At 50.4% G+C, this 13324-nt stretch overlaps 1 protein-coding gene across 2 annotated transcripts in view; it reads left to right on the top strand.

The window, feature by feature from the left end:
* Positions 1-13324, top strand: part of LOC144791089 (serotransferrin-A-like) — a 302511-nt gene that overhangs the window by 135097 nt on the left and 154090 nt on the right. For both annotated transcript variants that reach the window (XM_078665746.1, XM_078665745.1), the window contains exon 8: positions 7843-8014. In XM_078665746.1, coding sequence (XP_078521872.1) covers positions 7843-8014 — 172 coding nt within the window. The remainder of the gene's footprint in view (positions 1-7842; positions 8015-13324) is intronic.

The following is a 13324-nucleotide window of genomic DNA, read 5'->3' as shown; positions in this document are numbered from 1 at the left end:
CCGTTCACCTCACGGCGCGCTGGAGCTGAGATGGCAGCCGGGTGCTGGGCTAAGCCGTTCCCGCCACGGCGGTGAGTCTTCCTGTTTGCTTGCTAACGCCCCCACAGAGCGCTCGGCGCTCCGCTCTTTGTTTGCGCCTCCGGGCGCTGTGTGTGACGTCTCAGGTGCGCCTCTGCCACTGGGGCACCTGGGAATGGTGGTTTTTCGCTGGCCGTTCACCTCACGGCGCGCTGGAGCTGAGATGGCAGCCGGGTGCTGGGCTAAGCCGTTCCCGCCACGGCGGTGAGTCTTCCTGTTTGCTTGCTAACGCCCCCACAGAGCGCTCGGCGCTCCGCTCTTTGTTTGCGCCTTTGGGCGCTGTGTGTGACGTCCCAGGTGCGCCTCTGCCACTGGGGCACCTGGGAATGGTGGTTTTTCGCTGGCCGTTCACCTCACGGCGCGCTGGAGCTGAGATGGCAGCCGGGTGGTGGGCTAAGCCGTTCCCGTCACAGCGGTGAGTCTTCCTGTTTGCTTGCTAACGCCCCCACAGAGCGCTCAGCGCTCCGCTCTTTGTTTGCGCCTCCGGGCGCTGTGTGTGACGTCCCAGGTGCGCCTCTGCCACTGGGGCACCTGGGAATGGTGGGTTTTCGCTGGCCGTTCACCTCATGGCGCGCTGGAGCTGAGATGGCAGCCGGGTGCTGGGCTAATCCGTTCCCGTCACGGCGGTGAGCCTTCCTGTTTGCTTGCTAACGCCCCCACAGAGGGCTCGGCGCTCCGCTCTTTGTTTGCGCCTCCGGGCGCTGTGTGTGACGTCCCAGGTGCGCCTCTGCCACTGGGGCACCTGGGAATGGTGGTTATTCGCTGGCCGTTCACCTCACGGCGCGCTGGAGCTGAGATGGCAGCCGGGTGCTGGGCTAAGCCGTTCCCGTCACGGCAGTGAGTCTTCATGTTTGCTTGCTTGCTGGAGGAGATAACGCCATATTTGCCTCCACTTGTTGGGGGAGTTCAAGCCCTTAACATTAAGAGTTAAGATCTTTAAGGGTTTAGGCAAGTTTGCGGTCATGTTGTGCGTCAACCGGGGCCCATCCCCGCCCCCCATCCCCACCACTGCAAGGTTATGGACTCAGAAGAGACCTCTCCCATCCCCTCTTACTCGAAAGGCCGCTGCCTCCCAATTCCCCACCCACCGCACACAGAAAAAAGAGAATAGAGGATAAAGAGGGACAGTAAAGAGCCAAGAGAAGGAGAGAAGATCAAGAGCTCTAAAGGCGACCAACCAGGCCACCCAGCAATGGAGGTCAACAAAGGCCAACAGGGCCACACTGCACTGTTCCATTCACAGGGCATCCTCAACCCAAGGGTTCGGACGCACTCAGAGATGTCACTCCCTAAGGAACAGCCTGGGGGGGTCTACAGTTGTCTCAAGTGCTAACATCACTAGAGCCCCGGTGTCCCACCACCGCAGTCGGGAGCTGGGGCGCAGGTGTAAGGCTGACTGCCCAGGGCAAATCCAGGGGAGAGAAGCCACCGCCAGCGGAGTTGCTGGCATCATTGCATGGTTTGCTGCTAGTCAAGGGGTCACGGGGTGGATGGGAGTGATGGCCGCCCTTCTCGATCCCCTTCGAGGGACTTGATGTGTGCTAAAATGTCTTGCTTGGCCTGTGAGGCAGATCTCTCATCTATTGGAGAGGAGTGGCGGTGGCGCTGCACCGTAGTCCATGACGGCTTGCCCGGGATCTGCTCCTGGCGCCGCTATCGAGAAGGGCTGTGCAAGGGCGACTCCGGCAGTCAAAGCAGTTGCGCCGCCTCCGTGTAGGACCTTATAACTCTACGCTTGTTTTCCCACTAAAACATGAGGGCAAAGTGATGAACTCACTCGTAGGAGACGTTGAGGGCCTGTAGCTTTTCCGTCACTGGCTTGAAAGCTCACCGTCTGAGCAGGGTTTTGGGCACCAGGTCCTGAAAAATTTGAATCTTGTGCCCCTCGTAGCTGAGATCTGGCTTGCCCCTTGCCGCCTTCAATATAGCCTCCTTTTCAGTGAAAAAATGCACCTGTTATGAAATAGAAGGGGGTTCCCAAAGGGGGCTTTAGGATACTGGCAGGAAATGGGGAAAATAACAGCTGAATAGAAACAAAGGAAACCCTGCCAGGGTCGATTTCAAGGTCCCACTAGGGGATCCTTACACTCAAACAATGGGTGACAAGAGGTTACATATCGGAGCTGATATAATTTGAATCTTGTGCCCCTCGTAGCTGAGATCTGGCTTGCCCCTTGCCGCCTTCAATATAGCCTCCTTTTCAGTGAAAAAATGCACCTGTGTCAGGATGTCTGGGAGAAGTGTCCTCATCCCCCCAAACCTCGTGGAGGAGTTGCGCCACATAGGCCATGATGTCCTTCCCCTCCGCCCCGATAGGGACCCCCCAGATACGGAGGTTGTTCTGGCGGCTTCGGTTTTCTAGGTCCTCCTGCTTGACTTGTAGTTCTATATTTTGCTCTTCCAGTGCCGCCAGGCATTGCCACAGTTGCTCCTGATCCTCCGTACGAGCATCGACTGTTTTCTCCAGTCCATCCACCCGGCCCCCCAGATCGGTGACCCCCTTCCGCAGTTCCCGTACACAGGAGTGCACCTCAGAATGTAGCGAGCCTATTTCCATTTTGAGTTCGGACATGAAGGAGAACATAAAGGCCTGGGTCACTGGCAGTGCGTCTCCAGCAGCCTGCTCCTCAACAGGCGCCGATGCCTCGGCTTTACCCACATTGCCACAACTGAATTGCCTCTGGAGGCCGCCGTTTGCTCGGCTTTGCCCCCTTTGGATCGCATCATCGCCAGGTCTGCAGCAGTAGTCAAGCAGCGTGTTCTACACCTGCCAGATAGTGTGTGTCCAGGAAAGGTCCAATCCCAACGCCCGCCCTCAAAAAGCCTAACGGGCAGTAAGGGGGGAGTATCTAGAGGACCAAGTGCGTCAAGACCCTCCGCCAGCCCCCAAACCCCCAGAGACAGCAAACACAGAGAACTGCTATACAAGTAGCTGGCCCTCCCTACCAAGCCACGTGCTCCCCCTGCCCCTGACTCGAACAAGCGAGCAGCGCAGCCCCCACAGAGAGTTCGGGTTAGGCAGACCGGGGGTGCGCTGTCCACCCACTCACAGCAATTCCCCTTCACCGTGGGTACTATTAACAAGCCAACAGTACAAGAAGAAACATCTTTATATAACAAACGCTTCGGCCTAGCCGCTTCTTCACCCGCTCAGGCACTGCAAGGCACCCCCAGACCCCGCCAGGACCAGGGCCAGCCGGCACGTAGGAGTCACTCAGGGAATAGCCCAAGCGAAGAGCGCACCAGTCCACGCCACTGCCACTGTCACAGTCAGCCTTCACCAGACCCCAGCACCTCTCACCGCCAGCACACCAACAGTCCGCCTCAAGCTCCCTCCAAGGCCAAAGGCAGCAGCGTAATCGAGAGGAGGGGGCCCCCTGTAGCATCGCCAGTCCCTGGGGGGCGTCCAAATCAGGCCTTAAGACAGCAGCACTCCCCTGCAGGACTCCAAGGCGCTCGCCACAAGGCGCCAACACGAAACCTCCAGGCCGGGCCTCAAGATGGCAGCGCTCGCCTGCAGGACCCCAGGACAACTCGCCAATCGGTTCAAAATGCGGGCTCAGAATACAACGGACGTTGCATCCTGGTCGCTGCCACACCAACTCAAGCACCACAAGCACCCCCAGACCCCGCTAGAAGTAGGGCCATCCGATGTACAGGAGATACTCAGGGGGCAAAGGGAGCCCCAGTCCTCGCCACTAGCACTTCCACGGCCAGCCTCCACCAGGCCACAAAGGGTAGTGGCCCCCACCACACCACCAGAGCACCACCAGTCTACTTCAAGCTCTTTCCCAGGCCCAAGGTGGCAGTGCAGGCTCTATAGCACCAGTCTCTGGGGGACAGCTAGGCCGGGCCTCAAAATGGTGGCGCTCATCTACAGGGCCCCGTGCGCCCACCACACTCCACCAAGCGGCGGTGCGTACCATCCAGATCAGGCCTCAAGATGGCGGCGCCCGGCCGCAGGACCCCAGGGCAGCTCACCGCTCACGTCAAGAAGGGGGCACACCTGGCAACCAGTTAGCGGCGCAGGGAGGCCGGGGAGCATGACTCCGAGGGACAGCAGCAGGCAACGTCGATGCTCCCACCGCGCCGCCTCTTCAACAGGCCCGATGACCCACCAACACCTCTGCAGGGTCACCACGCAGCTCACCTTCCGCTGCTCACCCGGGAGAGCCCCGCCGATCCGCCTCAATTCACCGGGCACCTCAGCGCTGACCCCCCAAAACAGCCGTTGAGCCCCTGTTGCCTGTCCCACGCCGCCTCCCCAATGTCCACGCTGTCCTCTGCAGTGTTATGTGTGCCGCAGCTGGGCACCTCTGACCCCCGCTTGGGAGGGCCGGGGGACAGCACTCACCGCTGCGCTGTCTGCTCTTGGGGGGGGGGGACTCGCCGCTCCTACCCCTCTCCTCCGGGCAGGTCCGGCCCGCGCCTTGGGCCCTCCACCACCTCCGGGTCAGCCGTCTGTAGGCCGCAGCGCTCCGCGGCCGGGAGGCCACGCTGCCGCCCCGGACCCACCGACCCACCGCTCCTTGCTGCCTCCTGCAAAGAGTCACCAAGCAAGGCCGGGCACTGGATCGCACCCCAGCACCAGCCGCCGTCCGGCCGCAGTACTCCTCTCATGGAGGGCCTCACCAGGCTGCACCTCCGCCCTCCACAGCGCTCCTCTGCCGCTCCGAACCGCGGCGACCCTCGGGCCAAGGCTCCGCTCCGGAGCGCTCCACCACTGGCTCAGACCCAGCCCGCCATGATCTCCCAGGCTGGGACCCACGAGCAGGAGTCCAAGCAGGCCTCAGGGCACGAATTGGCCCCGCTGACGGGTGGCTCAAAATGGCGGACGCCGCTCCTCGGGGAGACGTCGACGGTCCGCCAGTCTGTAACACAGCCGTCCCGCAATCCACTGCCCCAACACTCAGGGTATGTTCAGCACTCCCGGGATCGCAGTTCAGTGCCCCAGCTCCGCTAAGAAATGCTCATATAGGCTGCATGGATCCGGAGCTCGACGAAGGTGTGTCTCACCACATCACTGCCGAAACCACGCCCCCAGTGACCTGTGTTTTAAAGTGACACGGGTGCTCAGTGCAGGTAGTGCAGTACATATATACAAGACTGAAGCTATATGCAAGTATATACAAAATGATGAATGGTCAGAACAGCAACTAACACAATATCTCTGGTTGTGGCAAAGCCGCTCAATACCATACACCAGTGGTTCCCAAACTGTGCGCCGCGGCTCCCTAGTGCGCCGTTAGGAGTAGCCAGGGGCGCCGTCGGCGCACGATGTTGGAAAGAGCTTGTGCCGAGAAAGATTGTAATCAGGTGAGAATGTAAGCAAATAATAAAAAATGATGCGTCTTTTGACACCCTAGGCTACCGTCAGCCTTAAGGCAGCAACCAAAGCTTATTTAAATTACACACAGGGGTGTTACAAATGCCACCTGTATGATCATGAATTATGGTTTGACTTAAGAGCACACGGCCACGCGTGCTTTCACGTTGCCTCTGCCTATATTCGCAGAAATGAATGATGAGCGTTATACCTGCCGGTGTTCAGTCGTGCCTCTGGGGACCCTCTTCTCCAGAGACCAACCAGTAGGTAGGTTTCAAAACTAATACTCCTTGCTTTCAGTTACTTTAATCCTTAATGTCAAGAAGGGGAACATGTCAAACTTGTGACCCCCAAGCAGCCCGTGTATTTCCATGCTGGCTGCTTTTTCTGCACTTTGTTCGTGTGAAGAAAAACTGTGCCAAATTTTACAAGTCAAAAATTTCAGTGGGCAAACTCGCTGTGGAAATAGGCTGCATTGCAGACAGGATTAGTTTCCCAGCCCCAGTCTGACCCTCAGCAAGGCCTGGCAGGAAGCATGTAATAACCCCGTCACATGTAATGACCCAGTCACTGTAATAACCTTTCCTTCTCAGCCTCCGTGAACGTTTCTCATTCTTCCCTCCGAATGTTTCTCCATGTTAGTGACAAGAAGAGTAAGGCCTCTCAAATTAAATGAGTAAGTATAATAAAACTTTTAATAAAGTCTCTTGAATTGTATTGTAATTACATGGATAAAGAGCTTACTACCTCCTACAAAACATCGCAGCTCAGACTGCAACAACCTGGGCATTGAAGAGGCTGTTAAATCACCCCAGACTGGACCGGCCACGTGTGTTTTATTTCTGGGATGAGAAAAATACAGGAAACTAAAAGTAACACCAAGACTTTCGGTCTGAGAAAATAAGGGCAAGCAGCAGGTGGAAGAAGGAATGCACAAGGGTAGAACAAAGTGAGAAAGAATCAAAGGGAAAGAGAAGGAAAGCAGGACATAAAGGCAGAGAAAGGGGAGAAAAAGAATGTCTGAAGAGGAAAGGCAGCAACAAGAGGTTGAGAAACGAAAAGGCTGAGGGGATAGAAGATGTTTTAGCTTTTTCATAAATGAAAGTTTCTCAAAGCATTATTAACGGACCATAAACAGATACAGCTGGGTTTGCAACAATGCAAGCTTCCTTTAATGCACAGAACAGGCACGCCTACGGCTGCTCTTTGGCTCTTTTTAGCGTTTAAGTGCATTCTGGGGCTTGTAGGTTGTCTTTTTTTACACTATGATGAGTATAATCACAGAACTCATTGTAAGCAAGAGCTTTGTATTATTTCTCACTTAACCAATTATAATACTGGAAGTACTCTCAAGGTCGGGCTTACATCCCCCCCACCGGTAAAAAAAAAAGTGTCATGATGGGGAGCCACGGCCAACTGCCAATTAGGTCAAGGGAACCACAGGTCGAAAAAGTTTGGGAACCACTGCCATACACCAAGAGATTTGTTAATGCTGAACCATGTGTTATCGTCGACGTTTCGAACCTTATGATGCGTTAGTATGGTGTCATAGCGGGTCTTCTTCTGGACAAAAGGACAGCCCAGCAAGTGGGAGGTATCCCAAGGCCTCCCTCACTGAGTGGAGGCTGCTAGAAAGATCTGCACTTGTCAGGAAGGCTTAGATAAGGCGAATCTCGAGGTTAAAAGAATAATTTGTCTTAAAGTGACACAGCAATGTTGTGCCCTCTTGAGCTGAGGTTAAAAAAATAATTTGTCTTTAAAGTGATACAGCAATGTTGTGCCCTATGTCGAGTTTTTAGGGAATCAATAAAACTGGAGATAATTCAAAGAACATCCAGACAAAAAGTCCGTCGTTGTGTGCGCTTCTCATTTAGCAGTCCTGCTGGTTTGTGAAAACTCGAAAAAACCAGATAATAATACTTTTTGCAAGCAATTTGGAGATTATTGTTGTATTGTTGTGTTCCAATATTCATGTTGTTACGCGCTGTGATTTAGCCCACTTTACTCTATGGCATATTGGTTACGTAGAGAGTGTTATAAAGTAATCACAACAAGATTCGTCTTTATCAGCAACGTAATTGTTGTCTCCCTGACAGAACCGATTCAGCTCTGAAACTTGCCCTCTGCAGCACCCTAGGAAAATGGCAGTGTCAGTATGGTCAGTTCGGCAATGAATGTATAGGTTTTTATTAACCTTAAACATTTACTCGCTTGGGTGAATGGAATAGTCAAATTATTTTGCATTCTATTACTTAAGATTTAGCTTTCTACAAAAGTGAAAAGAAAAACAAGCTAAAAAGACAGGACCTGATAGCACTCAACAACGTGGTTTACTTTTCAGTTATTTTCTCCTAATTCTTTTCTGTAGTCCACGTCTTCCTTAACCCCCTGCTTTATTGCTTATCACCATGTATTAATACATTTTACCCCTCTAACAGGCAAAGTTTGCCAAGAAAGGGCAGGGGTCTTTTCACCTCTTCAGTTCTACTCACGGGAAGGACCTGCTCTTCAAGGACTCTGCCATGAGCCTGGTCCGCGTACCCGAAATGATGGACTCTACACTCTACCTGGGCCCCGAGTACTCTGCCGCTATTGGGGCTTTCAGGAAAGGTAAGCCATACTCACATTAAACTCCAAAGGGGCATATTGGCTGGAAATTATGTGCGCCTCGCCTAGAAAGCCATTTCTGTATATTGTAGACAGATCTGTGCATGTGTGCAGTGAAGATATGTAAAGGTAAAGGCAAGGGGAGATCCAAGTACTTGTTTCATGAAGATTGCAATACAAACAATTAAATAATAAACTACAAAAACATACTTTTGGAGTGCAACGTACAAAGACATAAGCAGCAAATAAATTGAGAGAAAATGCGGGTAGAAAAAAAAATGCAAAAAGTGTATAACAAACTGAAAACATGTACAAATGGTTCACAATAATTAACATTAGTTCAAAAATCAATCTTTGTCGTGTTGCTTAAAAGGGGAAGTGCGCTTGAACAGCCAGCTTTTTTTCCCATTTTAAAGTATTTGTAAGGTAAAATTGTCCTGGTAACTGGAGAAATTGGGTTGCAGGCTTGAGAAGCATCATTTTGTTTGTGGATGCATAATTAAACTATCTCTTCCCTTTTTTCACTTGGACTGTGTGGCACGACGTGCTCAGAATCAGACATCAGATCCTTTTGTTTCTATCTGGCTACACACTGCTTGTGGGAACTTTTTCAGTAGTCCTTGAGCAACCAGAGATTGCTGGCCTTCAGTTGTGACAATCAGCAGTGTCCTGGGGCTTACTTTTAATACTGAGCATAACATTGAACACCGAGTATACCCTTTTAGCACTTGACCAACCAGTGTAGCCGAGTCGAGCAGTCCAAGACGTACACAGGGAGATGGTATAGGGTTAGAGACTCAGAACTCAATAAAACGTCGGATAAAAAAGAATTCTCCATCCAAAAGTTTAGTTTGAATAGGAAATCACTTTATTACTAATACACACTGCACACTAAAGGGCGGCACAGCAAGGAAATGGAACCCCATCAACAGCGACAAATTTATTCACACACTTAGTAGCACCCCACCCTGCCCCAAACACGATATCAACCACCACGAGGAATCTTTATCGAACTGGCTCTTAGTAGCCAGTAATACCCACGCCACACTCAGACAAATCAGACTCACCCGCATGAGGACCAGAGGTGGTTCTCCCCTGACCTAAAGTCTCAAAAACATTCCCTTCGCCAATTAGAAAGAAATGGGGGCAGAATTATTCACTAGAAGGGAAAGATACTTATGTCAGGGCCATGACGAAATACAAAAAGGCCATTTCCACAGCAAAGGCAACTTACTTCTCCTCATGAATCCTCAACTCCAACAATTCAGCCGAAGAAATCTTCACTATTGTAGATGTGCTGGCTAACCCAGAGAGAGTACTAAACAAACCCAAACCTTCTCAGGCCTTCTACGACTCCCTGAACACCTACTTTTTCAACAAAATAAATATAATTAAAGCTAGCATTTCCCCTAAGTCCTTGCAAGAAACCGCCTTACCCACCTTCAGGAACCCCCACACAATGGATTCCTTCACCCCCATCGATACGGAGACCCTGAACGAACTATTAGCTAAGGTCAGATCTGGCTCCCCTTGGGACCACTGCCCCCTCACGTACTGAAAACAGCCTTCATGGCTCTCCCAGACCCAGCCCTTGCCCTCCTTAACCACTCCCTGGACCAAGGCTGTGTACCCAATGCCTTCAAGGGAGCCATTGTAGTCCAACTCCTTAAGAAACCAGGTGCAGATACCAGCCAACTACCGCCCCATCTCTTTACTCCCTTACATGGCCAAATTACTGGAAGCCCATGTGGCCAGATGCCTGTCTAACTTCTTGGAATGAACAGGCTTCCTCAACCCTAGCCAAGCCGGCGTTCGACCATCACATTCCACAGAAACTGTGATCTTAGCAGTACTTGACTCCCTACGCGAAAAAGCGGATACAGGCACGCCCCAGGCCCTGGTGCTGTATGATCTCTCGGTGGCCTTCGACACGGTCGACCATGGCATTCTGGCCGATCGTGTCAAGGAGGCCGGCATCCAGGGCCCAGCATTCAGCTGGATAAAATCCTTCTTAAACAACCGCACTCAGGCAGTCCGTACCAGCCTTTTCACCGCCCCTAAACTAATAACAACATTTGGGGTTCCACAGGGCTCGTCCCTCTCCCCCACCTGTTCAACCTCTACCTCCTCCCACTAATAAGCTCCCTCAAAGAAAGAAGAGTCACCATTTTATCTACGCTGACGACCTCCAACTCCTGTTCAAGATCGACAACTCCCCCCAGTCAATCTCGGACTTCCAAGACACCATGACATTCATCCGTCAATGGATGGACCACAATCTTTTGAAACTGAACCCCAGCAAAACTGAACTGATACTGGTAGGCACTGCACCTAGTCTCTAGGGGGCAAAAAAAAAAAAAAAAAAAACTAAAAAAACAAAACCTCACTCCCACCATCTCAGTAAAAAGCCTTGGGGTCACCATTAGCAATGACCTGTCCCTCAAAGCGCACATAGGCACCATGATTTCCACCTGCTTCCTGCAGCTACGCAAAATAAGGAAAATAAGCAGGCTATTATCTCAAACTGCACTGCTCCAGGTTTTAGCCCTGGTTTTATCTCGGCTTGACTATGCCAATGCCACTTTCCTGGTACGCCCACTTGGTCTTACCAGGCAACTCCAACTGGTTCAAAATCAAGCGGCAAGACTCATTTTCCAACAACCCAGATGGCAACACGCCTCCCCTCTCCTCAGGAAACTTCACTGGCTACCTATCCCCCAGCGCTGTGCCTTTAAAATTGGCTGCCTGGTGTATAAATCCCTAAACGGTCGCAGCCCCAAATTCATCAACGACCGCATTTCCCGTTAATCCCCCTCGCGTAACCTCCGCTCAGCTCATCTCCACCACCTCGCAGTTCCGACCTTTTAGCTGAAGCGGTAAGGGGGATGCTGGTTTGCGACCCTTGCTCCTCGACTATGGAACTCCATTCCACTGGAAATTAGACTAAGCACAAACCTGATCAATTTCAGGAAATCTCCCAAAACATGGCTATTCACATGCGCCTATGAATGATCTGCCTCGGACTGGTGATCCCTTTGCCTCATTAGCGCCAAGAAACCAACCGGTGAATAAGCGCTCTACAAAACATTTCTAACATACAATACCATAATTAGGGCTTCCGATTTTATGATATCATTTTTTTTAACATTAACACCTGAATTTACCCATATACATTTTTGACCCATTTTATTGGTTTTTCGCCATGTTTTTTTTATTTTGAAAATAAAGTAAGTTGTAAAGTGATATATTTCCGCATTTATTTAATTTATAAACATGCACTCATACATTGATGCTTGTCATGTTTTAGTAAATTAAGTGACACGTAATTAAACATTGCACTTACAGGTAAAATGTAGCATTACACTACAAATATATTTTAACATATGACCATATTTAAGGGAATATCATCCTGTTTTTCAATCAAGCAATCAGGATTTATAAAGCGTGGCTAATCACCCAATAGGGTATCCAGGTGCTTGCTGGTCCTGGAGGTTCATTTAAAACAGCTAGGTGTTGAGCACCAATCAGAATTTTGGAAGTGAGATGATGGCCCAGACTTGTTAAGGTATTCTGTTCCAGGTCATTGCTGCGATGTGGGAGAAGGAGCGTCCTACACTTCTGCTTTGGTAGATGCGGGGGTATGGGCAAGTGATAGGGAGGAGGAGAGTAGTCTTCTCAACTGTTGGCGGAAGTTCAGGTGGTTGTTAATGTAGACGGGTCCTTGGTTGTCTAGAGCCATATGTGTGTTTGTCAGCAGCTTGAAATGAGTGGTATCTCTTTTGTGTTGGGAGCCAGTGGAGTTGCCTGAGGTAGGGAGTGATGTGGGATCATCAGGGAAGGTCGAGATGAGTCTGGCTGCAGCGTTCTGTATGGTGTGAAGTCTCTGTAGGAGGTGTGTGGCAATTCCTATGTAGAGAGTATTGCTGTAGTCCATTCAGCTGGTGATGAGGGCCTGTGTCACGGTTCTCCTTGGGTGCAGGGGCAGCCACTTCAAGATCCTACGTAGTATGCGCAGAGTGAGGAAGCAGGCGGAGGAGACGGCATTCATCTGTGATTTTATGGTGAGCTTTTTGTCAATGATGATTCAGAGGTTTCTGGCGTGGTCCGACGGAGTGGGTGAGGGTCCTAGGTCTTATGGCCACCAGGCGTCATTCCATGTGTTGATGCTGTTGCCTCAGATCACTACTCCTATCTTATCTGTGTTCAGCTGCAGGCAGTTGTTTTTCTTCCAGTCAGGGATGCTTGGTTCAGGTGGCAGTGTGGTCGTATGTAAGTGAGAGGATGAGCTGGGTGTCTTTTGCAAAGGAAATTATGTTTTTATCTCCCAATGCTGTCTATCTGCTCTGCCGTTGGCCTGAAATTTATGAAAGACAGCATGGGGAGCCACTTACAAGAAATCCTACTTTCTGAATGTATACACATTTAAAAATAAATACAGATAGAAAATACTTTATTTTCTATCTGCATTTAGCTATAAAAACAACAACAAAAAACTGAGAGCATTAGACATAATCACTACATGACATTGCAAGTAATCCACAGATTGTAATTTAGCATTTACAGTAATGTGCGGGATATTCTAAACTGTTTCTTTTGTACAGTTCTTGTGTGGTATTGTTCATTGGCCTTTGCTTTGATGGGAATCTCAGGTGCTCTTGTGACTCAATTTACTCTTCCACCCAGGAGCCACCATTTCTCGACACTGAAAATAGGTGAACGTTTCTCCTCCACTTCTTGTGTCATAATTACATAGTATAGTATCTTTGTATACGTGGTTGTAGTTCATTGGGAATGGGCCTCCAGTTTGTCCCTGTTTAGTGGTCTTCCACCAAAACTGGTGGGCAATGCAAACAGCCTAGCTAGCGAGACCTGCTTACTCCATTCTTTGACCCAGCTGACTTTGCTTGCATCCATGTTAGATGCACCTGTCTACACTCAGTGTGCAGAGTGTAGGTGGCATCAGTTCCAGCAGTAGAGCCACAGTGCCTAGCTTTGTTAGGTACTCTTCGATTCCACCACACTCCTACAATCTCATATTTTATGTCTACCCAGCATTCTATCTGATTCTGTTCCTTTCATTCATTCCTGTTTGATCATCCCACTAATACCTTCCTTCACAGACCAGTGCTGGATTCCATGTCAATATAGCCACTCATTCTACCCATTCACATTACCAGATCCATCTCTCCTACTTCAGGTAACATATTCTTCATGGTTTGTTCAATTTCATTTCAATTTCTTTTTAACTAATTCTCCCTGAAACCCAACGTCAGACATGGATGGAGATGCAAAATGCAGATAATCTGGTGAAGG

Source organism: Lissotriton helveticus, chromosome 11 (genome assembly GCF_964261635.1).
Source record: "Lissotriton helveticus chromosome 11, aLisHel1.1, whole genome shotgun sequence".
Lineage (NCBI taxonomy): Eukaryota > Metazoa > Chordata > Amphibia > Caudata > Salamandridae > Lissotriton > Lissotriton helveticus.
This window is presented reverse-complemented; position numbering and strand designations above follow the sequence as displayed.